Source organism: Camelus ferus, chromosome 8 (assembly GCF_009834535.1).
Source record: "Camelus ferus isolate YT-003-E chromosome 8, BCGSAC_Cfer_1.0, whole genome shotgun sequence".
NCBI lineage: Eukaryota > Metazoa > Chordata > Mammalia > Artiodactyla > Camelidae > Camelus > Camelus ferus.
This window is the reverse complement of record NC_045703.1, coordinates 24,510,073-24,536,535: the sequence shown is the minus strand read 5'-3', so window position 1 is coordinate 24,536,535 and position 26,463 is coordinate 24,510,073. Positions and strand designations below refer to the sequence as shown.

General features: G+C 34.1%; 1 protein-coding gene across 1 annotated transcript in view; it reads left to right on the top strand.

Moving 5' to 3' along the window:
- RNGTT (RNA guanylyltransferase and 5'-phosphatase) overlaps positions 1-26,463 on the top strand; it is a 183,860-nt gene that overhangs the window by 115,672 nt on the left and 41,725 nt on the right. Inside the window, exon 12 of the mRNA XM_032484877.1 lies at positions 25,988-26,054. Within this exon, the coding sequence (XP_032340768.1) occupies positions 25,988-26,054 (67 nt within the window). The remainder of the gene's footprint in view (positions 1-25,987; positions 26,055-26,463) is intronic.

Sequence of the window (26,463 nt, the reverse complement as noted above, 5' to 3'; positions counted from 1 at the left end):
CTGGAATTTAACTTTCATATTTATTCATTTAAAATTCTTTAAAACGAGAATCTTTTGCTTGTATCATTTGTTCTAATTTAACATGTTTTCCTTAATTGCAGTTTTTCTAAGTTAGCTTTTGTGCTATAAGAAGCTTGTTACCTGTGGATATCTCTGAAGAATTTTGTGTAGATTAAATACTAGTGCATTTCCTACTTTGAATCACATTGAAGAGAATGAGATTCAAACTAATCTAGGTAACTTGTGAACCCAGTATTTTACTGTAGACCTTCTTGAGTTTGTATTGTATACGTGAAGGAGAGTTACTTTCCATGCCATTATATTAGTCTGCTGCAGAAAAAATAGTGTTTATAACAAAAATATTACCTAAGCCTTCAGACAATGAAGCATTTATGTTGTAGTCTACTGGGGTTCATTTGATACAATTATGGATGGAATTTTAAAAATTAGCAATTTGTTATAGCTTGCTGTGTTAGGATTTGGCCTGAAGTATTTATGAAGTTACTATACATTTATTGGTAAACATCCCAAGTTCAAATTCTTGCTTATTTCTTAAGGGTAAATGGAAGAAAAATTTGAGCTTTTTAGCCACAGTGCATTTCTCTGTTAAAATCTATTATGGAATAAATTAAATAGCTCTGATTATTAAAATAATTGCAAAATAATTAATGATAAAATTATATTCTTTTAACTTTCACAGTCTGTTTTGAACCAAGCCATTTAATTTGGTTTAAAGAGTTAATTATGACAAGAGGATATTTAATATCCTCTAGCATATGACAGCTTCAAAATATAAATATGGTAATTTATTGTAAAAAGAAGAAAGCTCGGGCACATCATTGTTAATGCAGTCCTTTTATCTCTGGAAAATGGAACTCATATTAAGCTTTGAATCTCAGGGGAAAGAATATGGGGGAAGGGTATGGAAGGAGCTCATTTTGTTCTTTGTATACATAAGAAAACTGTCTTGGCAAACTGGACTTCCAAGTGTTGAATAATGGGATAGTAAGAACAATTATGACCCATCATTTTTTCTAAGCTTCATGTAGCAGTATTGCTAGTGGTTTTTTTTTTAATATTTTAATGTTATTATATTGGTGCCTGTTACATATGACTTTTGTTTAAAAAATTTATTCTTAATCATAGGAAACATATTTCACTGTGTAATTGCAACTTAAGCTTTAGGTTTTCTAAACCCTCATACACTATACCAGCATTGTTCAATGTAAACACTACAGATTTAACAGTTATGTTTATAATAATTTACCACCTTACAATATTTTAATTAGAAACCTTTATCAACTAGATGTTTTCTACAACTGCAGCTCAAAGATAGTTCATGTTCCTATTGATAAACAAAAGTCATTGAGGTTTCATAAACATGTTTTCAGTCATCAAAGGAAGTCTAGATTATGCAGCTTTTTAAAAAAGTACATTTTATTTTTATTTAACTGTTTGAAAATTGATGATCTAAATTGTATGTAGGTAAATTGTGTGTTAACATCTTAGTATCAAATTAATTAACAAATTAATAATATTTGTTAGTATCGAATATTTTTACTAACCATTATACATTTAGACAAGTTCCTCAAATATTATCAAATTTACCTCTTTTGGGTAATGTTTTAATTTTTATAACAAGAGCTGGAATTTGTATTATTCAGATTTTAAAATTGCTTCAGCATTTAAATATGGATTTATTATAGAAAGTATAGACCATATTATATAATCTCAAGGGATTTAAGAATACATTAACTGTAAATTACATGAATTCATTACTAAGAAACAAAGGACTTTATTCATCTTTTTCAGAATCTAATTTATAAAAATGAAAAAAAAAATCGCTATCCTACTTGTCCTCCATTTATTTTTAGACTTTCAGCATAGTAAGTAGCCATGGTAGTTAAAACTGATTAATCACTATTCAGTAACCGTTTCTTGAAAACCATCTGTGTGCAAACCACATTGTTAGGTGCTGGGAATTAAAAGATGGATAAGCCCTACTCTGAAGGTAAGAGTATCTTGACTGGAGAGACAGATACAGATACATATCAGCGTGACAGATGCTGTACTATCAGTGTGAATAAGGTATTGCAGGAGTCTTATATTACGTGTAAAATATTTTGTCAGTAATAGCACAAAGAAGGTTCCATAGAAGATGGTTCATTTGAGTAGAACTTTGTAAATATATAAACAAGGCATTCAAGATATTTAGTCTGAAAAAAGTCATGAAATTACACGATATATTGATTAAATAACTAGAGTGTATGGTAGTGGAGACTTGAATAAAGTCGACCAGGACCAGATTGTGATAGATCAAGAAAACCAGAGTAGAGAATTAGGACTGACCTTGGAGAGTTAGCGATCAATAAGAAGAATTGATATTATCTCTGCTTTAGAAAGTAGCTGGCTAGAAGATAGAGATCACCCACGTAGTCTAGTCAATTTTACAAGCCAGAAACCTAGGAATCATCTTTGTCTCCCTTACCTAGGTTATACAATGAAGTCCTGTTAGTTTTACTTAGATATTGCTTAAATCTGCAGACTTTCTTTTGTTCCATAGTCATGATCTCAGTTCAGACTAGCACTGTATTTCCTGGACTACCGCAGTAGCCTCTTACCGGTCTTATTGTACTACCCTTATTCTCACCTAGTACATTGTCTGACATTAGTAGGCATTACTAGAACCCTGTCCACACCACTGCCATCGCCTCTCCCCCACCGCACCCCTTTTAGGTTAGCGTTTGCCTGGTGCAGTAGGTTGAAAAGTTTCCCTCAGAAAGGTATGTTGAATGCTTTGGTGCCTATGAATGTGACCCTGTTTGGAAATAGTCTTTGTAGATGGAATCAAAGTGTAAGTTAAGGTGAGGTCATACTGGAATAGGGTGGGCCCTTAATCCTGTAGACTGGTGTCGTTAGAGAGATTGGTAAGAGGAGAAAGGACACAGAGATACAGGAGGAGAGAATTCCATGTGACGAGGGAGACTAGGGTTGACGTGCTGCAGCTCTAAGCCAAGGAAAGCCGAGGATTGTTGGCAAACTACCAGAAGCTAGGAAGAGGCAAGAAAGGATTTCTCACCTATGGGTTTCAGAGTGGGCGTGATGCTGTCAACACCTTGATTTCAGACCTCTGGCCCTAAGAACTGTAAGACGATATGTTTCCGTTGTTTTAAGCCATCCACTTTGTGGTACGTTGTTATGGCAGTCCTAGGAAACCAATACCCCTGGTATATATTGTTTTACCTTTTAACTTGAGTAATTCTCTTTCCTCATAGTTTAGATTTATGTCTTGTAAACGGCACTTAGCTGGATTGATTCTCTTTTGGTTATATTTTGTCTTTTAAATGGAACATTTTGCTTTTTATACAGCAGTCTTTCTAATATTTAAAGAAAAAGGAGTGGTGGAAAGTAAGCCTAGCCACATAATGAAGTGTATAATGATTGTGAGCATTTAATAAGGCTTTAGTTTACTGCAGTTAAGCTATCCTGATAGTCTTCATTCTCTGAAGTGCCCGTGTTTTGGGTTTGGGGGTGTTCATTAGTTAGATTCTGACCTAGTCTGTGTCATGCAGCTCTTCCACCCCTTTTCACGTCTGAACATTGAGAGCTTTGGAAAGATCACTTGTAAAGTAACTTTCTGCTCTGCATTTGCATGATTGAGTATATACAATTGATGCTTATTATTCACAGATTCTGCACTTGTGGGTTCACCTACTAGCTACAATTTATTTGTAATCTCAAAATTAATACTTGCAATGCCTTCACAGTCGCTCATGGGTATGCATAGAGTGACAAAAATTAGGAGTCATCTGATGTACATGTTCCCAGCTGAAGTCGAACAAGGCATTGCTCTGCTTTCTTGTTTTAACTCTCATACTGTAAACAAGTGTCTTTTTTGTGGTGCTGTGTTTTTCACATTTTGGTGCTTTGTGTGTGTGTCTGTGTGTGTGGTTTCACTGTTTAAATGGCCTCCAAACTATAGTGCTAAAGTGCTGTCTAGTGTTCTGAAGTGCAAGAAAGCTATGATGTGCCTTCTGGAGAAAACATGTATGTTAGATAAGCTTCATTCAGGCAGGAGTTACAGCGTTACTGGCCATAAGTTCAATGTTAATGGATCAACAATATATGTTAAATAATAAATCTTTAAACAAAAACACACAGAAAGCAAAGTTATATGTTATTTGGTTGACAAAAACATTACGATCAGAGGATTGCAGGAACCTAAATGCTTTATTTCCCCCAGGAGCAATGGTTCAGTATTCACTAATTCAGTGTTCCTGGTGATTTTATAGAACATAACTACTGAGAATGACAAGAAGGACTGAATATTTTTTTCTTTTACCTTGTCCTTATGCTCCTTGGAATAATAAGCTCTTCTTTTTTCCCTAGGATCTACCATTCTGCACATTGGCGACACTTAATAAATACCTGTTCACTGAATAAATGAATCTTCATGTCTCTCACACAATAGATGACTAATACAGTCGGCCCTTTGCATCCCTGGGTTCTGCATCCTGAGGAGGGCCGACTGTCCTGTGCCATAAATAGTATATGAGGGACTCGAGCATCTTTGGATTTTGGTATCCATGGGGTGGGGGGGTCCTGGAACCAGTCCCCTGGGGATACCAAGTGGGGACTGTACATTTTTGTTGAATAATTAGTACTGAATAATTTATATTTGCCTACAAAAGATACTAGACTAGAATGTTACTTTCATTTTAGAATTTTATTTTGTTGTATTTAAGAAATAAGATTAGACTTCTTTACGTTTTAGAGCTGTATACAGACAGATACCATTGTTATTGATGAAGGGACTTTTTTTCCTCTAATGTCCTAGAATATTGTTATGATTCTGTGAGATCAAAGATGTCATTTTGAAAGTACCTTAGATTTGGAATCCTTATGCTGACAAAAAGTCCTGGAAGTATTTTTGAAACAATAGCATTAGAAATGTTCTGGCAAAATTCCCTGTAATTATGTTTGTCTGCCAAAATTTCACTGGCTAATTTATAATTATGTAAGTTGCTCCTTGGAACTTTTTCAAAGTATACCTGTCATTTGGTTTTCTTTAAGTCCATTTTTCATGTATATCTTGTATTATACATACTAGAATGTTTTGATGCATTGTGTATTTCTGCTCATTGAAAGCTCTAAAACCCAGAATTTTTGACCCTCACTATACAGTCTAGCGGAAGCATAGATATTAAACCTTTTAATAACTAACTGTACTTAAGTTACCTAGATAAGTCAATGGCTTGTCATTCTAAAAGTAGACTCCTCCCTGACACCTGTCCATCAAGGGGAAGGAGGTGCTGCCTTGTTACTGCCAGGTGGAAGTGGAAGCCCAGTTTCCCCTCTTGACCTCTGTAGAATGGTGTGGGGAGGGGGCAGCGTTTGGTGGGGAAGACTGGGAGATGCTCCTTATTTCTGCTGATCAGGGGTCTAAGTTCAGAATCCCCTTGTGGATGGGGGTGGAAGTCTAGTTCTTCCATGGTCTTCACTATCATTGTGGTTGTGGAGGAGGATGTCTCTCATGGCTCCCTAGTCAGCTTTCTCTGTCCACATCCTGGCAAAGGTTTGGAGCTCCTTGTTAAAGTCTGGTGAGGATGGACGTCCAGGCCCCCTACTTGGGCTTTGCTGTTAGGGCTGGGGATGGCACAAAGTTTTTTCTGTGGTGGTTTGCTAGAGTAGAGTGGTGATTACCTAAAAGTTTTCTGTCTTGCTAGGCTGTCCATTTCCTGGATGGAGAGAGCAGGCTTTTCTTGGGGCTTTTTTCTGGTCTTCTCCCGTTGGCTTATTGGCTTCTCTTGTTCCCAGTCTAAAATGCATGAAGCAAAAAATAAAAACACCTAGGGTATTTATTACCATGTTCCTTGGGTCTTAAGCTCCCTACTTGGTATACCTTCTTCTCTCTAACCTTTAATGTCTTCTTCTGTTCATATATACAATGCCCCTGGTTTTTAGTTGTACTTAGTGGGAGAAATAGGGAAAAGTTTGTCTACCGTCTTCCTGGAAGCAGAAGTCCCAGTAACATGTAGTTTAATTTACAAAATTTAATTTTGTGTAACTTTTAAGAAGAATTGACGCTGTAGTTGCTTGCTAATTACTTATTGAATTAAAAGTGGTGCATAGTTCTTTAGAAAGGTTGTTTCCAGCCAAGAGCTTTGTGAATTGAGAAAAAGAAGGTGCAAATAAGATAAACACTTGATGCATTTATGCCAAGTTAGTTTTTAACTGTATCAGTTTCTACACTACTTAGTAAACATAGTTTTTGATTTAGATGAGGAAAGTTAGAGTGTATTATACTGACAATAACTTCAGTCTTTTCCTATAATTTTCATTGTTATCTCCGGAAACTGGTTCTGTTACATTCAGTTTCTCTTGGATGATCATTTATCTTTTAATTGTTCTGTGGATTCTGGGCTTTTGTTACATAACCACAGATCACCTTTGGAGCCAGTGAGCTGGCCAGAGCATCTATTCTAAATTATAAGTTGTCACTTACTTTCACGCTACTCTATATCCTTTGAAAGACGAAGGTGCAGATGAGTCAGGTAATTTTCATCAAATGCTGTTAGAGTATTCAGTGTAGATTTTTAAAGGTGCATTTTCAGAATTTCAGTTTGAATAATGACTTAAGTTTAAATTTTAATTGGACTGAGCATTTTGATCATTTTTTTATTTTCACAATATTTTACCCAGTTAAAGTAAATAATGTCTTCATGAGGTAGGATAGTTATCTCCATTTTACAGATGGGGAAATTGAGAAATATCATTTAGTTTATGACTTATCCAAGAGCATTCAGTGAATTGAGATTAGTCTGGAATAAGAGGCCAAGACTGGAACGCTAAATATTTTTTTTACCACCATCTTGTGCTCAGCCCAATAGACCATGCCGGTAACCAAATTAAATTTATATATCTTTCAAAATGAGAGCAAGAGGGGAAAAAGGTTATCCATTTAGAACTTTAGCTTCAGACATGGTTCGTAAATATCTAATTTTTCAGTCTGATGCATCAAGAATGTTTCATCATTATCATATCCCCTTTTTCATATGCAGCATAATAAAAAGTCCATAATACAAGACAGTAATTTCAAGAAAATACGGATTTCTCCTTAGCAAGAAATATGATCATTATTTGAATTTTTTATAATTTAAAGAAATACTGAAAAGTGATATGTATAACAAACATGTAAATGTAGTATATATACTTGCCATTAAATATATTACATATCTACATCTTAACATATTGTACATATGCAATATAACACTTACTCAAAATGTATGGTAGGTTTACAAACTATCAATGCTTATCATATTAAAGACTACTAACTATAAAATTAAGTTGGAACATGGAAACTGGTTTATTAAAATTAAATTCTATATTCATCTTCTATTAGTTTTAAATATTTGTATAAAATATCTTATAGTAGTTTGTTATACTATGTTGGGAAGAATTTATTACTAAACATTAAGAGTCTAGGTTCTTGAGTTAGCTCATATTTTGCTAAATATATTGATCATGGAAGCATATTTACAGATTTGTCTTTGGAAATTGGAATCCTCATGTCGCAGTTCATTATTGATAATGTAGCACCATGGAGAATTTTTCTCTGCAATTTTTTTTTTCTTTTCACCTTTTCCACTATTCCTAAGATTCTCCTTTTATACTCTATTATTAAAATTCTAGCCAACGTCTGGTTAAACTGGGTAATAATGTACGCTTTCCCATTCAGTGCTTATATTTTTCACAGTGGGTATTTTATTTAAAATGGCTCAGTTCAAGGTGATACTAAAAAAGTTCAAAATTAAAGTCTGTGTCTCAGTTGTCCAAGATTAGGAATGCCTATAACAAAACTAAATTATTAAAAACTTTATTCCTCAAATCCAAACTAATTCCCCTCTACCTTTGAAGTTCCTTACGTTTTTTTGTTAGTAAAATTTGTTGTATTTTGTCTCGTATTATAGTGAGCTGTTAACTTTAGCCTTGCAGTACGTAATACATTGTTTTATACTGCCTATTCTCAAGTACGTATTTTGAATCAAATTCATTTCCCTAAAGACATGATAAGCACGTGACTCCTTTCTGATATCTAGGTTTTAATATGGGTATGTTGATTTTCTTTCTATTCCACTTGCTTCTTTTTGTGCTGTCAAATTACGTGTTCATTTTTAGCTTTATTGTCTATCCATAGTTTATTTCACCTGGTTGGATCATAAGATTTTGTTTCTCCAATAATCTTTTCATTTGCATGGTGAAAAATCAGATGGTTATTAATCAATTATTTTAAAATATAAATTCCACTGTAACAAATGCCATCTAAATAACTAGTTCAACCAGAAGAGTGCCTGCCACATTGTAGGTGCTCAAAAAATGAATAATTGGATGAATGAAAGAACTAACGAATGGTTCTTATAACCTTTCTGTTTAATGGTTTGTCCACTTATTTATAGGTAAGATCATATTCAAGTATCTGTTAAAAATTCTTAAGTTTAATTTATACTCCCTGGTGCTAAAAGCTGCTTCTCTGCTTGAACATGCTACATGAAGCCTGTTAACTATTAACTTGTTACATCTAAAGTTATCCAAAGTGGGTTGATAGGTTAGGCCCCATTAAACAGAATTGCATAGAATTGTTAATGAGATATAACATGTGTGAAGGGAGTCTACAGAGTGTAAATGACTATGCAAAGTGTAGTTCATTTATTAGGCAAGCTTTTATTATTAAAATGGAACCAGTAATACATGCTAAATAATACTACTGTACTATAACTTCATTTCTTAGAAAATGCAATGTATATTTGAGCATATATACTGGATTGTATAGATTGTCAAGATATAGGCTAAGCTATATCTTATTCTCGGCAAGATGTCTTTAGGTGTTCCTAAATAATTAGAAATATGCAATCATAAGAAAAATTACAAAGAATAACTATATAGTATATAATCTTGATAGATAATTATTAGAAAACAAATTTCTCAATGTCAAAGCTATAATTGAAATCTTTTTTTTGTAATTGAAGTTTTGAGGGAAATCATTTTGGATTAAACATTAGTAGTTTGGTTTTATTTGTACAAAATATTGAAAGGCTGAACATTGAAAGATTAAAACTTGTCATGCGATTATTCAAGAATATGGCTAGATTTTTCTGTTTATTTTAAGTAAGACAATGAAGGAAACAAGTCGAGCAGTTTCTTTCTAGATGAAAATGTATTGTGTCATTGAAAAAGATTTCCAATTCCACCCAAGAAAACATTTAAGTATGTTAGTAATATCTGACTCTTTTAAGCCAAAAGTAATTTACTAAGAATAATCTGACTTTAAAAAGTCGCTGTGAAATCTTCTGTTTCTTAGGTTATAATTTTGAATCTTTAGAAGGCTACATAATTTTTCTCTTAACTTGTACAAGGAGAGGGAGTATACCTTTTTCTATAAAATTTTTCTTTCACTGATGTTATTTTGTTGTCCCCTAACATTTGTATGTAATAGGATAGTACAAAGTACTGTAGACTTATTATTCAAAGGAAACATGTCCTTTCAGAGATCCTTTGCTGTCTAGACCTTTATTTTACCAGCAGTCATGAACAGATTGTACTTAACTATTGAGATTAATATGGCTGCAAGGCATCATTTAAAAAATAATTTTAAATCTCATGCTTGGAAAATATGAAGGATAATTAAAATCTGGTGTCTAATATATAAAATAGCCATTTTAATGCAAATATCATTTTTATTTATATTTTGATCACTTTATCGTAATAATAAATCTATTGGTCCTTTTTTTTTCTAAAAGAACCTACTTATGATTTCAGATGGATAAAGGCAGCAGTCTTAACCTTTAGCCCATATATTGTGCATTTAAATACATACATATAATAAAACTTCGTTATTTTAGATTAGGCTCTTTTAGGATTCTGGATGTAGTTTGTACACAAGTTGAGTAGAAGTTCACTTTTATTACCTAAAAAATTCATATTATAAATACATTTTTAAAAGTATATTTAATCTTGCTGAGGGTGTCTTAGTTAAGGTTACCATAGTATACTCGACAGCCTGGGTAGCCTAAACAACATTTATTTCGTAACCATTCTGGAGGCTGGAAGACCAAGATCAGGTTGCCAGTGTGGTTGGGTTCTCGGTGAGAGCCCTCTTCCTTATTGTGTCCTCACATGGGCTTCCTTAGTTTGTGGCCTAGAAAGTAGGTCTTTTACCCTTGGGATAGTGGTCAGTAAGGTAACCAGGCAACCAAGGTGAACTGTGCTGGCTGCAGAAGCCCTCTGGAACTCAGTGATACAAAAAAAAGGATTTGAAAGAAATAGTTTGTCACTGTGGCATGAAAGAGAGGGCCTTTAGATTGCACAATCTGAAAGACTTCCTCCTTTCCCCAGCCCTTCTGGAACCGCCTGCCTGGTCCAGGAAAATCTGAGCCCATCAACCCAAATTACAAAATGTACTGATATGGCATCAATTCAAACATACTACTGTAAAAAAGAGGAAAGAAAAAAACATGAGAAAGAGAAGCAAACTGTACTGGCAGATGAAATCTTACGTGGTGGACTCCTTGTACCTGAGTCCATCGGTCCTCTGTGTCTTCAGCATATTACCTTGAATGATGGAGCTTGGTTTTTTGGTGTCTTTCGCTAAAAAATTGTTCTTGAGGATAGAGTCTGTTGTTCCAGCAGAAAACATAGTACCCATGGCCTTGAAGACCTTTTGCACTTTGGAGAGGGGGTGAATACTTTAGATAACAGCATTTGTCATGATTTGGAAAAGGACTGCCATCAAAATCTCTCTAAATTAAGATAAAGTGGTGTCAACTAGGATTTCCCCTGGTTTGTAGCTTCATATTTCAGAGAATTGTTTAACTATCTTCTGAGAAACACTTCTTACCTATTTCCTTGCTCAAGAGAATGAAAACCCTAAGACTTCTGCACTCGCCCTCTCCCTCTCACCCTCTCTCTCCCTAAGAAGTCAAAGAGTTCACTATAATAATTTTCTGAATTCTTTGATGAAATTACTCCTATTGATCTAATTCTGCTTAAACCAAATGATAAATGGTCCCTGAAATATGATTTCTTTCTTTCTAGCACAACCAGTCAACACCTTAGTTTGGAATACAAAGATAGCAGATATAAGCTATATCTTTTACATCTTATATGTCCTATAAGTCAGGTATAATTCCTAATTTTTTTAATACCTATGACTAACTTAGTATTTTAAAGTATTTTTATTGGTCAGAACATTTGATAAATGAAAAAAAAATCTAATTCTAACTTTTAAGGTAAAAGAATCTAGTTGATATGACCACTGGGCTCTTTTTCCTGAATGAATTTCTACTCAGCAAATTTTGTGAATTATAAATAATGTTATTTCTAATATATTAACTGTCTTACAAAGAATCCTTGTCTAAATGGATTCTTTTCCTTTCATAGTGCTCCTGACACCCAACAACTCTCCCTTCCCTTCATACAGAGAGATATGAAGAATCAGTAGCTTAAAGTGAACCACTGTATTTATAGTCAGTTATTTGTATTAACATACACTTGATCCATTGGAAATTTCATTTCAAACTGTATTACATGTATGAGGTTATTTTTATAATAGTGTTCTTCATATCCTAGAATGGTGATAATTGAAAGTATTGAACTCTTCCTAGTTGATAAGCAACTGCATAATTTGAGTTTCACTTTGTCAGACTACTTTTAAAATTATAGTTAAAATTTTCAATAAATATAAATTTATTTATGTACTTTATAAGCAACATTGGTAGGTAGTTTATAAACAACATTATGTGGACTCTGAAAAAATGAAGCAAGGTATTTTGGGTGATTTCAATAATGGCAGTAGCAGATAAATAAAATCTAATTTGCCATTTCTTTTCAGGATGTCTTCACTTTAGATTACTATACTTTATAATCTTTTGAGTACCTCTCTAATGAATGACAAACTGTTGAAATTTAACTTAAGTACTTATGAAATAGTTTCCCTTAGTAGCTGTGCATCTTTAGGTTTTACTTTTATTCATGCCATGTACACATACGGAGTTGTTTTACTTTATTTTAAGCTACTTTGATTTTGCCTTACTAAATTATGTTTTACCTTATAAAATAGTTGAAATGTGCTTGCCCTTTTCAGGTATTTTGGTAAAATTCTATTTAAAACCAGTACTAGTTGAAAATGTTTTTTCAGCTTTCAGTTTGCTGCTTGGAACCATTTAAATTAAAGAATTGTACTAATATGCCCTTCTTACCTGATACCCGACTGGGAAATCTGAGTGCTGTTTCTCATATATAGTAACATTTCTTTACATCCATCTCTAGGTTATGTATATATAATAGATAAATCCACAGCATCCTTTCCTTCTCATTAGCTATGTATTTTCCCTGATGGTAAAGATTGTTATTCTTGTAAGCATTGTACCTTGCAACATAAAATGTGAAGGCATCAACACTTTCTTATAAAATTATCTGGTCCCAGAGGCAGTACATTGCTTTACCTCATTGAATTACCCAAAGAAGACTTACTGTTCCTCTCTCTCCCCACAAAAAGGGCTTTTCAGTGCGTCCATGTTCATATCTCAATATTCATCACAGTTCTAAGACTTGCCTCATGCTACCTGTCTGCAGCTGCCGCCTTGCTTTTCTTAATTAAAGAAAAAGTCATGAGAACAACTTTTATGTTTTTGCAGTCAGCGAGTATAAGCAGGTTAAATCTCTCTTAGCTGGTTAACTGAAGTCTTTCTATTGTTGGACTCTCTTATGTTGTTCTGTTGACTTCTCTTGTCTTCTCTGCTCTCTCATCCTTCCTATTCTCATCCCGGTAATTCACGTATCAAATCAGACTCCTGATGCAGAAATTCTAGTCTTAGAAAGAGGCTATTTTAAAATTAAAATTATTTTGAGTATCACTTGCTAGAAAGTGAAAGGAGACTCTGAACTTGTGAGCTCTAAAATAATAACCAGACTTTAGGCAGTGAAGTGAAATATTTAAGTTTGATCTTAGAAATAAATTCACTTGGGCTCTACTAGTCATAATCAGAACATTTACAAAACAATGTTTGCTGACTGTTGTGGCACAGATGCTTTCAGGTGTTTTAGTTCTAGCTAAGGGTGTAATACAGCAATACTTTTAAAATTTGCATGAATACCTCAAGTTTATTTTTCTGAAACTAGACTGAAGAAGAATTTTAATTTTAGGAAGCTGTTAAGCTTCTTCATTATTTCTGTTATGCCTCATCTGTCATCTCATTTGTAGAAATCCTACTTTAAATTTTCCGAGACCGGGTAATCTTTATCTTGTTTAGATCGAGCTAGAACTTCAGCTGTCGGTTTTGGTTTTGCATATCAAACTATTTTATGGCAAAGTAATCTACATATAAATTTGCTTCATATCCACTAAAAACTCTACATGATATTTCTCAGTATTTTTTTAAGCTGACTTAATATCAGTGATTAGTTCTTCCCTAAGGAGGTGTGTTGTTTTTTGGTTTTTTCCTTCTGTTTTTTTTTTTTCCTTTTGTTTTTTACTTACCAAGCATCCATTGATCACTCACCTTGTGTCAGGCACTGTACTAGAGGCTTGGGATTATAATATAAAATGTTATATGGTGACATTTCATGGCATTTGATAAGAGAGTCTTAAAATATGAAAACTTTTATCAGTGGTTCCAATGTTGAGTTGTATATTGAGAGCACACATCTGGAGAAATCCCCTGAATACTTGCATGTGAGTTTGCACTTAATATGCAAGCCTCTACTTTCAGGATTGAAAAGTCTTCAGTAGTCAGAAGATTACTGCACTACATAGTTCCTGTGAGTCTGTTGTAGAATTTGCCAGTTTGTCTCAGTTTCTCGTGGTTAAACTGCCTCACACCTGCTGCCTTTTTAAGACTATGGGTTCCCAAGGCAGGGATCATCTTTTTGTCTCTGATAGCTGGCCTAGAGTCTGGCATACACTATAAATACATGATATATAAGAAACGATTCAATTTTATAAAGAGAAAGAAGGTAGGGAAGAGCCAACATTGAATAGAGGTTTGACCTAATTTTATTCTCTTGTTGACTTTCTCTTTTTTCCCTTCTTGTTCCTCCTTTCAAAGAAGTAGGCCATGTTGATTTAAGGGGTACTCTGCACACCTGAAGAGGTTGGATAGCGTTTTGCAAGCCCCGAACTGATTTTATCACTCAGAGTTGATCATGTGGGGAATTAATTATCCTTAACCAAACTTCTTAATTATTAAAACGGTGCCTATACAGCATGAGAATTAAGAACAAAGAGCCATAGGAAGAGAAGTTTGATTCCCAGTTCGACCTTTTACAAGCTGTGTACCCTTAGGCAAATTAGTAATTAATATTAGCTTCCATATCTATTAAATGGAGATAATAATGGTACCTAACTCATGGGATTCTATGACAAGATTAAATGACAATTCTAAATTCCTAACACTAAAGAAGTAATCAAATTAAAATTAATACCAGAGAGAAGACCAATGTAATGTAAAATTGAGCTTAGCACAAGGGCCTTGCACACTGAAGTTCTCAGGGAATAACAACTGTAATTATTATTATTATTGTTGCCATTGTAACTCTCAGCACTAATTTATAGTAATACAGTCGGCCTTTAAACAACACAGGTTTGAACTGCCCAGGTCCACTTATTTGCAGATTTTTTTCAAGAGTAAATACTACCATCCTACAGGATCCATGGTTGGTTGAATCTGTGTATGAGGAATATGTATAGGGAGGGTGGACTGTGAGTTATACTCAGCTTTTTGACTTTGTTGAGGGTCGGTGCCCCTAATCTCTGTGTGGTTCAAGGGTCAACTGTGTATCATTTCATGTATATGTGTATACACACACACACACACCTGTAATACACACAAATATGTACATACTCAGCTCACTATTTACAGCATCTCATTTCTAATCTAACTACTCAGAGATTTACTTAGTCCTCAGAAGATTATTTTGTTACTATGTGATCAAAGAAAAAGAGTTAGGTTTTCTTGAGAGATATTTCACCCAGGCTGTAATAGAGCTTGGAAAATTATAACTTCCACGTTAGTGGATACTTTTATAGCATCCAGATAACTCATCTCTGCTAATTATGTCAGTTGGTCTCTATTTCCCCCTCTGACGATCCACTTCTCTTTTTCTCCCTCTTTCATACATGCAGACACACATTCTGACAGGTTTATATTTTTTAACTCAATTATTTGTCATTAAAAAAACTTCAGTATTTTGTAAAAGGCAATTAATGTTTTCTTTTTTTTAAAACATCCTGTGTGTTGGAAATATATACCTTGGTAATTTAATGTATTCAACTGATTTAGATTGAGCAGACATTAATTAAGGAATACATTATTTCATGTAATCCTCAAAAGATTTCTGTGAAGTAAGTCATAACTATTTGCCCAACAAAATATTGAAGCTACGGAGGAGTTAAGTGAGTTGCCTCAGGTTATGCAAGTAATAAGCACCGCAGTTAAGGATCGGACTTACAGTGTGATTTCAAGCCACCCTTTACACAGCATCATAACAGCCTGAACAAAAAGGACCTAGAAATCTTCATTGGTGAGTCATCTGTCTGAGAGTAGATTACTTCCATAAATAGTGTCCATTCTCTAGTGATTTTTAGTTGATTCAACTTCAGAATGATCATTCCTAACCTTGTAACCCTTCTTGTTAACGGGCAGAGTTGGGAAAAAATAAAAAGTTACAGATCTCTGAGAAAAGAAAAAGTGTTGAAGTTGGGAAGGTATCAGATAAATGGAGGGCCAGGTAGCTTTAGCAAGGAGACTAGGAGAGCTCAAGAATGTATGTATAGCAATACAGATGAATTGAAAGGTGGATAAACTTGTACCCTCAAGACTGGATCTTCTCCATCCAGTGGGAAACGAAAGTGTTTTTTGGAGTGAGAAGAGAAAAGAATGGGGCTGAGAAATTTAGAGAGAGGAGGAGGTCTGGAACAAGCTCTGGCGGAATCAAGAAGAGAAGAATGTTTGAAGTTGTTGACAGACTTGTATTTTAGGAATAGATATTTTGGAGCTTTCTAAAATTGTGATAAAACATGCATAAAATGTACCATTTTAACCATTTCTAAGTGTACAAATCAGTGATGCTAAGTACATTCTCAGTGTTGTGCAACAGTTTACAGAGCTTTTTTTATCGTCTCAAACAGAAATTCTGTACCCATTAAACAATAACTCCCTGTTCCTTTTTCACCTTGGTCTCTGGTAACCACTATTCCTTTCTATGATTTTGACTGTGCTGGGTACCTCATATAAGTGCAGTCATACAGTATTTGTCCTTTTGTGACTTATTTCTCTTAGCATAGGGTTTTCACGGTTCATCAGTGTTGTAGCATGTTGGTATTTCATTTCATTCCTTTTTAAGACTGAATAATATTCCATAAACAAAATATATACCACATTTTGTTTTTCAGTTGTTAATGGTCGTATGGATTATAACATTGTTGTGAACAATGCTGCTGTGAACACTGGTGCAGAAAGGAATGGGTTTTAAAACTACATCTTAAAAAATCTTATGAAATGACTACTTAATTATACTTCCATACTGTTTAACTCTTTCTGAAAACCTGGTTAGATTATTTGAGGAAGAGATAGCATTGTATGACAACCCCTCATGGATTTGCTGAGCACATTCTGAGGTTATAATGTCCATAACCCACTTGAATTCATATCAGTCACTTAACAGAGTGGAAAAAATGAATGGAAAAGTATTGTGATTGTTAGGCAACCTCCATCCCACTTTTTGGGAATAACTGAATTAGTTTCACAATAAGGATATGAGGATTTTCAGTCATTTATAAAATGTGGTCCTAGACAGCTTGGTAACTTTTAGTTTATATTTGTGGTTTTTAAGAAATGTTAAAATTATCATATTTTATAGCACTGCCAGCACTGTCTAGTGAAGGTATCTTTCTTACAGATATCTCATGATTTCCTAGAATCAGCCATGAGATTCTGGACCTTTGTCTTGAATACTTAGACTAGATTATAGTTGCTACATTACTGAGGTTGAACTGTCTCGCACGTTATGTTAACTTTTGTTAGTTGATCAAGGCATATGTAGAGGATAAATACAGTGATTTATAAGCAAAGTAATTTATGTGCAATTCAGTGTTCTAGTCACATTTAAATCTGAAGTCATTAAAAATAGTTCTAATATTATGTCATTTGTCATCAATATGTTTTGAATAGATATCAAAATAAAGGATAAATGAACTGTCATAGTTCAGATTCTTTTACATGAGCTATTCAGCTAGGTAAAAAGTTCCTTCAGGGGCTTTACACTGTTGAACAAAGGAACATACTGATTGACTTAAGGCAGGAACTGTCCGTTAACTCACAATAGGCTCATTCATATTTATAGAGTCCTGAAAATGATAAAGAATTAATTACTTTAAAAAATAATGATAGCTAGTACATGACCAGCAATGAAAAAATACTAATTCAATACCTGCTGTAATCTATATTTTAAGAAGAGGGATGCATATGTAATATTTACTAGGGGAGTTGTCAAATTAAAATTAATAGTAGAGGGAAGCTCGGTATACTGTGTAGTCCTATCAGTGAGGCACTGAGGCAGTTCTCTGTAGTTTCAGTTATGGTTCATGTGTCAGTCATCATTTTGTGGAGAGTTCTGTGAAGCTGAAATTCAGATCTGCAGTAATTCTTTTCAACGTGGAATATAACAGCCTCAGTCATTCTGGGATGTGTGATTTAAAAAACAACATTTTTCTCTTTGATTGATCATAGCTATTATTGAAATAGCTGGTAACATGTGACATGGTGCTATAATTTAGACTGAAAAAAATGAAATTGTGAATTGTATCCACTCAGCTTAAAACTTCTGTTTCTAGTCTCTGCAGCATCTTTTATACTTTTCTGCAGAAATGGCTTCTTAACATAATGTTCCTACATTTTCCCAGGGGAAAAGGAGGACTTCACAGTCAAATTCTTGTTCAAAGTATTCAAGGGAAACTCATACAATAAAAATAGAGGGGGAAAAATAAAATAAGGTTCAGAATTTCCCAATATAGGAAATGAACATTTTATTTATTTTATTTTATTAACCTTTTAACAAATACGCTTTACACATACATCATGGGATCAGTGTCAAGGAGATGAAAATTTATGGGTATGATGGTGATTCAGGTGATTTCAGGTGTTTAGATTGGAAGCTAATCCCTACATAAATCATTCTCCCCTCTCTTCTTTTGTAGGTAGAAATAAGCTAAAGCAAAAAACTAGGTATGGAGCTCAATATGTTTAACGATTTCCCTGTTAAAATCCACTTTTCAAACTATTCTGTTTCATGTTTACACAGACAATTCTTCAAATAAGAACTCAGCTATCCATTTAGAATGATCAGGGTGGATGGATTTAGAATTATTTGTAGACTCAGTTTACAATATGGCCTGTGAACATTTGTAGACTTTCTTTTTTAAAAAATATGTTTAACAAAATTTGGAAGATGAAGTTTATGTATTTTTATAGCTTTATTGAGGAGTAATTAATATATGGTAAATTGCAGATAGTTAAAGTATACATTTGATTTTTAAGTGTGAAATCATCACTCCCAGAACAAGGTGATGAACATGTCCATCACCCCAAAAGTTGCCTCCTGCTGCTTGTTAAGCCCTAAGCCCTCCCTCCCTGTCTCCTCCTACACCCTTTACTCTGTTTTCTGGCAGCTACTGCTATTGGATATCCATTTTCTAGAATCTCACAGAAATGGAAACATACAATATGTGTGTGTCCCTCCCCTCTCCCCACTTTGGCTTCCTTCAACATTAGATTCATCCATGTTGTTACATGTGTCAGTAGTCCATTTCTTTATTGTCGTATAGATACATCACAGGTTACTTATCCATTCTAATGTGTGTGAATGGACATTTGAGATGTTTTCAGTCTTTGGCTATTTTGAATCAAGTCACCGTGAAACTTGGGTACAAGTCTTTCCATAGACATATGCTTTCATTTGTCTTGAAATGGGGTTGGCAATTTTTTTTTCACTAAAGGACCAGATAGTAAATATTTCAGGCTTTATGGGCACTGTGGTCCCAGAGCCACTTCTTTTGTTTCCCTTCTCTCGGGTACCACTGTGCTACCTCTTGTCTGGTTTCTGAAAACCATTGTATGACGTTATAGTTTTAGTTGTTTAGTGGGAGTAGGGCCTAGGTCAGCTCTTGTTACTCATATGTTGGCTCGGAGTGGAAAATTTGTCTATACATTTTTAATGCACTTATGTTTCTTTTTGCAATTTTAATGCCTTTCTGTTTAAAACCGTTATGCCCAGACATGTGAGTTCTGTATTTTCGTATTATCTTTATGCCGTAGACTATATAGCTCTATTTCTAAGAAGGGGATGAGTGGCTTGTGGATTCCCTAGAAGCTTTCTTTAAAGATTTAAGTATTTCTTAAAATACTCATCTATTTATAAGGAATATTAAAATATGTTAATATACCAATTAATATTGTACCCCTCATTTAGGAGTCACTCTTACTCTCTTACTGATTGCTTATGTTGGTCTTTGTGCTTTTTATATTAAGACCTTTTATACTATGAAATATAATACACATACAGAAAAGTACATAAAACATAAATGATAAATGTACAACTTAATGAACTTTCATGTATCCAACACACATTGAACCACTACTCAGAACAAGAAAGGAAATATTGCCAGCATCCTAAATACCTCCATTATGCTCTTTCTTATTCACAAACTTCTCTCTTCCAGCAAAGATATACCAGTTATCTGTACTTCCATGATTTTTTTTTTGATTTCCTGCTCTTTTTTATACTTCTGTTACTTAGATATGCATCTCTAATCTTTAGGGTTTGGTTTTGCCTGGTTTTTAACCTTACATGAATGCAACCCTATTTATATTTGACTTTTGCTCAGTGTTATGATTTTGAAATCATCCATAATGTATGGAATTCATTTCTTTTCACTGTTATATATATGTAACAATTTTATATATAGGCATTTGGATGGATGGCACTTGGGGGTGATTACTCACAATAGCCAGTCATATTTGTATGTGAGCTTCAGGACACGTGCACGCACATGTCTGTTGGGTACCTAAAATTGGAATTGCCGGGTCCTAGGGTATGTGTATATTCAGCTTAGGAGATAATGTGTGTTATAGATTTCTTCTACTTGGTGGCTTCTTTCAGTGTCATTATAATGTCTCTCTAAAAAAAATTCTATCTCCCTCACCCCCCCCCCAATTTTATTGAGATATAGTTGACATATAACATTGTATTAGGTTAAGGTGTACAACATAATGATTTGATATTGTGAAATGATCACCACAATAAGTTTAGTTAACATCCATCACCTCACATGGCTACAGTTTTTTTTTTCTTGTGATGAGAACTTTTAGATCTAATCTTTTAACAACTTTCAAATATACAATATAATATTGTTAACTGTAGTCACCATGCTGTATGTTACATCCCTAGAATTTATTTGTCTTTTAACAGAAAGTTTGTGACTTTTGACTGCCTTCACCCATTTCCTTCACTCCCCACTTTTGACCATCACTGATCTGTTCTTTTTCTATGACTTTGGTCTTTTTAGAGTCCACATATAAATAAGTGAGGTGATGTGGTATTTTTTATTTTAAAATAATTTTAGACATATAGAAAAGTTGCAAAAATAGTACAGAGTATTCCTGTATATCTCACATATGTTTCCCTTATTGTTAACTTTGAGAAATAAACCTTGCTACAATACTAAGAACTTCTCTACATTCCTTATTCTAATTTTGCTGCTTTCCCCACTAATATCCTTTTTCTCAAGGATCCAACCCAGGATCCCACACTGCACTTAGTTTTCACGTCTCCTTAATATAATCTGTGACAGTATCTCACTTTTGCTTTTCATGATCTTGACACTTTTTGAAGAATACTAGTCAGTTATTGTATGGAATGCCCCTCAGTTTGATTTTGGGGGGAGGATATTTTTTGGCAGGAACACAATGGATGTGATAATGTGCCCTTCTAGGTGCATTATATGGTGTTTAGGGGGTGGAAGGGTCTTGTTGGTAATTTTGATTATTCAGTTAAGTTAGTCTGCTGAGTTTCTGTACTCTAAAGTTGCTATATATATAATATATATGTAATAATCAATGAGTATTTTCTGGGGAGAAACTATGAGGCTAGGCAAATAACATGTTTCTCATCCTACCTTTGTCTTTCAATGGTTTTTGCCTGTAACAATCATTACTGCGGTGTTTTTCAGTTTCAATTTGATGAATATTTAAAATATGATGAATTCAGTTTCCTTCATTTTCTTCAGTGCATTAATTGGGATTGAACTGTAAAGAACAACTGTCCCCTCTTCGTCCTATATTTATTTACATTAGTAAGGACTTAGGAATATTTTACTCCATGGGTTATAACCCAGCACTGTGATTTTATTTTGCTATTTTGACTTAGGTCATTGGGAGCACCTTCAGTTTGGTTTCTGTGTCTTTTTGACGTACCCTCTTCACGTTTCATACCTCCTGGGCTTATCTTCTGGGCTTATCTTAAACTTTCCTTCCCTGTGTCTAGGAATCAGCCCTTTCTCCAAGGAGCCCAGTTTTGTTTTGTTTTTTTCTTCCCCTTTTTAATTGGAGAATGATGGTTGGAAGCACAGATCTAGGTTCTAGGCGTGGTCGTTGCTGCTAGGGGCTATTACAGACCCTCACAGTTGTATCATATACTGACATGCACCTCCACACACACTTATATATATTTCTTTATCTGTGACTATATTAAAAACCAGGAGTTCCTACTAATAGCTCTGATTGTATCCCAGCATCATCATGTTAATTCTATCCTTTCCCCTTTTCTTATTTAGAGTCCTTTGTACAGTGAGCAATCTGCATCTCCTTATCCATGATATATTTACTTGTTTGTTAAATCCTTGCGTACAATGAAGTATTTTCAGTAACTAACCCATAACCCTGTGAGAAACAAGTTTACAAACTCAAGGACTATATTTGTGTACAGTTCTTTTTATCTGTAGCCTTACAGATTATCATCAAAATTCTGTTTTCTGAAGTTACTCAAGTTAGTTCTTTTTCATCCCCATCCTCCTTAATAATGTGGGATATTACTCATTTGTATCTAGTTACACATTATGTTGGCATTAATTCTCTGAGTGTTGGTTGCTCAACATTTCTTACATACCTTTGCAAAATGATTTAACTTTCTGTTGTTTACTTCAGCATTGTATTTATCCTTCTTATTTATTATTTCTGTTATTTATTTCACCCAATGTATATTTCACAGGCATCACTTTCAGGTAATTTATTCCTATTGGCACACAGATTCTTTATTTAAGCATGTTATTGCTATTGATGGTGGTTTTCTGCTTTTTTTTTTTTCTTCATGAAAATCTAGAGCATTTTGTTATTCTTGCACCAGTGTTTAGAAAGCAAACCAAAAGAGAAAAGTATAGGCTATGAAAAGTCTGTAAGGATAATAATAAACTCATTGGTTCATCCGAGTTTCATCAGGGCCTAATAGTATATGCTGCTTTTACTTACATTTGACTAGAAGTCTCAGAATAATGCAGGCCTTCTCAATAATGTGCATTTTCTCAAATTCAGAAGAGCCCTATTGATCCCATATTAAGTGCATTTGCTTTCTCTTTTTTTTCCTAGTAGTAAGTGTATTGGATAGAGTCTGCTCTTTGGAGAACTTGCTCTTTGGTGTAGAAGTAGGATTTTGTTTAAGTCAGTCAGTATTCAAGATACTGCAAGTTTTTTCAAAGTATTTTGTTGCAGTGGAAAAACATATCAGTTAGTGGGTAATGTAATTATGGCCCGTAGACAGAACAGTTAATTTTGAGTTATTGAGCTTATTTTTAGAAAGATCCCCTTTGCCTTTTTTAACTTTTAATTTGAAATAATTATAGACTCAATTTCCTTCTAAAGCAGTTTTTTCTAAGCCCCATATATCATCAGTGAATGATGGTGAATGAGGTTCTTTTAAATAATGTTCATTCTATTACCTGGCAAGTTTTATTTATCCTTTATGTGAGAAACTTTTCTGGAAATAATCTTGTGGCTTTCTTTGCAGGGCAGATACTTACTGATATTTGTATTTGGGAAATTGAAGCAAAATGAACATTATTCTTGCCTATCTTTACTTTCTTCAAAAGCTCTAATATATTTTCTTTTTTTTCTAGCAGTGCCTTCTTATTGCTACTTTCCAAAAATGTCTTTGGTAGTCACACTATAGAAGCATTTAGTTACAAGCAAATATTTTGAGAGTTATTAGCCCATGAATAAAGGTTAAGTTAATGTTCACTTAACGGAAGGGAAATCAGTTACCTGGTAGTTAGTGAGCCATGGGTTCTATTTTAACATACACGTATAAATGCAACTATTAGTGCTGAATTAATGCCTTTACTCTGGGGATTTAAAATGTGTGATTGCTATATTCCATGTAAGTACCCTGCCATAATAAAATGGTGCCTGCCTATTGTTTGACAATAATTATGTATACAATTTGCCAAAATAATTTTTGAAAGGCAAAAACATATAAAGAAGTGTCTCATTTTAAAAGTTGAAATTTGTATTCTCAAAGTATTATTTTCAACATAGCGGGCCTTTAAATTATGATACATATTAAAACCTACTCACATGAAGGTGGTAATATAATTGATGGTAAGGAATTATACGGACATGAATGAGAAAGAGCAGTATTTTAAAAGTGAAATGTATGTATGCTCTGTAACTGATGTATTTAAGATATTTCTTGTTTAGAGGGTAGTTATTAGATAGGCAAGTGGAGGAAGGAGAACACACTAAATAGTATATTGGCAAGCTGCCTAAAATGCATATGCACAGTAATTAGAGGCATATTGATTTTTAAATGTCAGCCAGCTTTTATTCTCTTCCTTTTTGAGTGTCTATTTGTATGAACAGCAACTATTCTTACTTCTAAAAGGGGTTTATCAAGCTTTTTGTGAACATTTGTTATGTAGGGAATAAATTACCACTGCTATATATAGCTAACATTAAATTTGTGATACTAGCAATTTATGAGAGATTTGAAGTTTTGTTGGTTGGATTAATTTCTTATTTGTCAAATGATGGCTAAGAAACTCTCCATTTCACAGTTGAGATTTGGGGACTTTTCTTATACTTTCTACTTGCATCCAGTGAACAAGTGCCTTTAGTCATGTTTATAACCTTTAGCAACATGCTGAAATACATTACTACAGGTATCACATTCCAAACTTAAGTAGCTTTTTGCTAAATTGGTTTAATTTAATTTATTATTGTGTTTATCATCTATTTGCATTTAGTGGCCTTTAATGCTTTCTAGGCCTTTAAAGAATGCAGGGCACAGAGGATGTTCCTGGGAAACTGAATATCTATCTATCTTATTTCATAAAATCTGAGGTGCTTTAAGAGTGTGCTTTACTAATCTTACAAGACCAAGTCAATAGAAGGTAATGTAGGGTGGGATGGGGACTTTCCCTTCTTTTCTTCTAGGTTCTTTAGTCTAATAATTAAATTGACATACGACAGATTAGCAGGAGAAGAATTACAAATGTAATTTAGTATGTATGGTGTCCCCAAAGAGAAGAGGCTCAAAGGCAAGTTGGGCTTATGTGCCATCCCAAGCTAAGGAGTGGGATGGGGCCCAGTCTTCACAAGGGAGGTGAGAAGAGCAGATGTTTGGTGATTAGAAGTCTGCCCTGCTGTGCAGATAGGTCTTTCAGATAAAAAAGTTATCTCTGGGAATAGTTCTTCTGAACCAGGCCCCCTATCTAAATTCTAAGTTAAGGGAGAGGTAAAAGTTTTTTTCTGAGTCTGCTGGATCTTAATTGCCTTCAGCTCAAAATAATCAACGTCAAAGTGGCATATTTTGGGGTGGCCTGTCCTCCCCCTCAGTAATCACACAATCACCTCACACTATAACCTGGTGACAATGATTATAAGATACCATTGAGTAATAACTTTAATTATGCCCTTCTCATACCCTGCACAACTCCACACTCCACAAATGCACTTCTTCGTCTTCTTCCTACTCCCTTTACCCCTGGATAACCATGTATTTGTTCTCTATGTCTGTGAGTTTGTTTCCTTTTTTTAGATAAGTTCATTTGTGTCCTTTTTTTAAGATTCATATGGTATTTTTCTTTCTCTTTCTGGCTTATTTCACTTAGAATGACCATCTCTAGTTTCTTCCATGTTGCTGCAAATGGCATTATTTTATTCTTTTTTATGGCTGAGTAGTATTCCAGTGTGTGTGTGTGTGTGTGTGTGTGTGTGTGTGTGTGTGTGTGTGTGTGTACGTACATGTACATATACCACGTCTTCTTTATCCAGTCAGCTGTCAGTGGGCATTTGGATTGTTTCCATGCCTTGGCTATTGTAAATAGTGCTGCTGTGAACATTGGGGTGTACATATCTTCAAATTATATTTTCTCCAGATATATGCCCAGGAGTGGTTTTGCTGGATCTTATGGTAACTCTATTTTTAATTTTTTAAGGAACCTCCATGCTGCCCTCCATAGTGACTGCACCAATTTACATCCCCACCAACAGTGCAGGAGGGTTCCTTTTTCTCCACACCCTCTCCAGCATTTATTGTTTGCAGTTTTTTTAATGATGGCCATTCTGAGTGGTGTAAGGTGATACCTCATTGTAGTTTTGATTTTATGCATTATTCTTTTAATCCTCCCCTATGTAGTAATTTTACTAAAATTACTAATATGTTAGGTTGTTTTACATTTAAGTTGCTATTCTCAATATTTACCCAATATTTTCTGAAATATAAGAATTATTTCTTTGCTTATTACTATCCCATCATGCAGAAGACAAGAATAATTACATAGAGATTAATTTTTCATAGAAATTATGTTACACAAATTTTGATAATTATAGAACTTTATATTTAATGAAGAGTATTTTATAAGTAATGCTTTTTTTTTCCTTTGTAGGTTACTTCCTCAAAACATTGGCCTTCTCTATGTTGGAGGTTATGACAGACCCTTTGCGCAAATCAAGGTATGATTGTTTATTTTCCAATATACTTTTTCTAGATATAGTTCACTTGTCCAAAACCCACCCAAACCCTGCAAATAACTACCTCGAAAATACTGTGAATGTGAATTATTAATTTCACTTGCTTTTGCATATCTGCTGAAAAAGTAATTCATTTTTTCAGTGAATTGATTAATTTAATAATCTTGCCCATAGTAGAACTGACTTTGACCAAAGCACTTCAGTGATTAGTTAAGAAGAGTACAATTTAGAACCACATTACCCTTTTGACAATAGAATTTTTTGACTGCTTTATTGAGATATAATAGTCATACAATAAAATGTACATATTTAAACTGTACAATTTGACATTGTTACCCTTATACTTGTGAAACCATCACCACAATCAAGATAATGAACATATCTATCACCC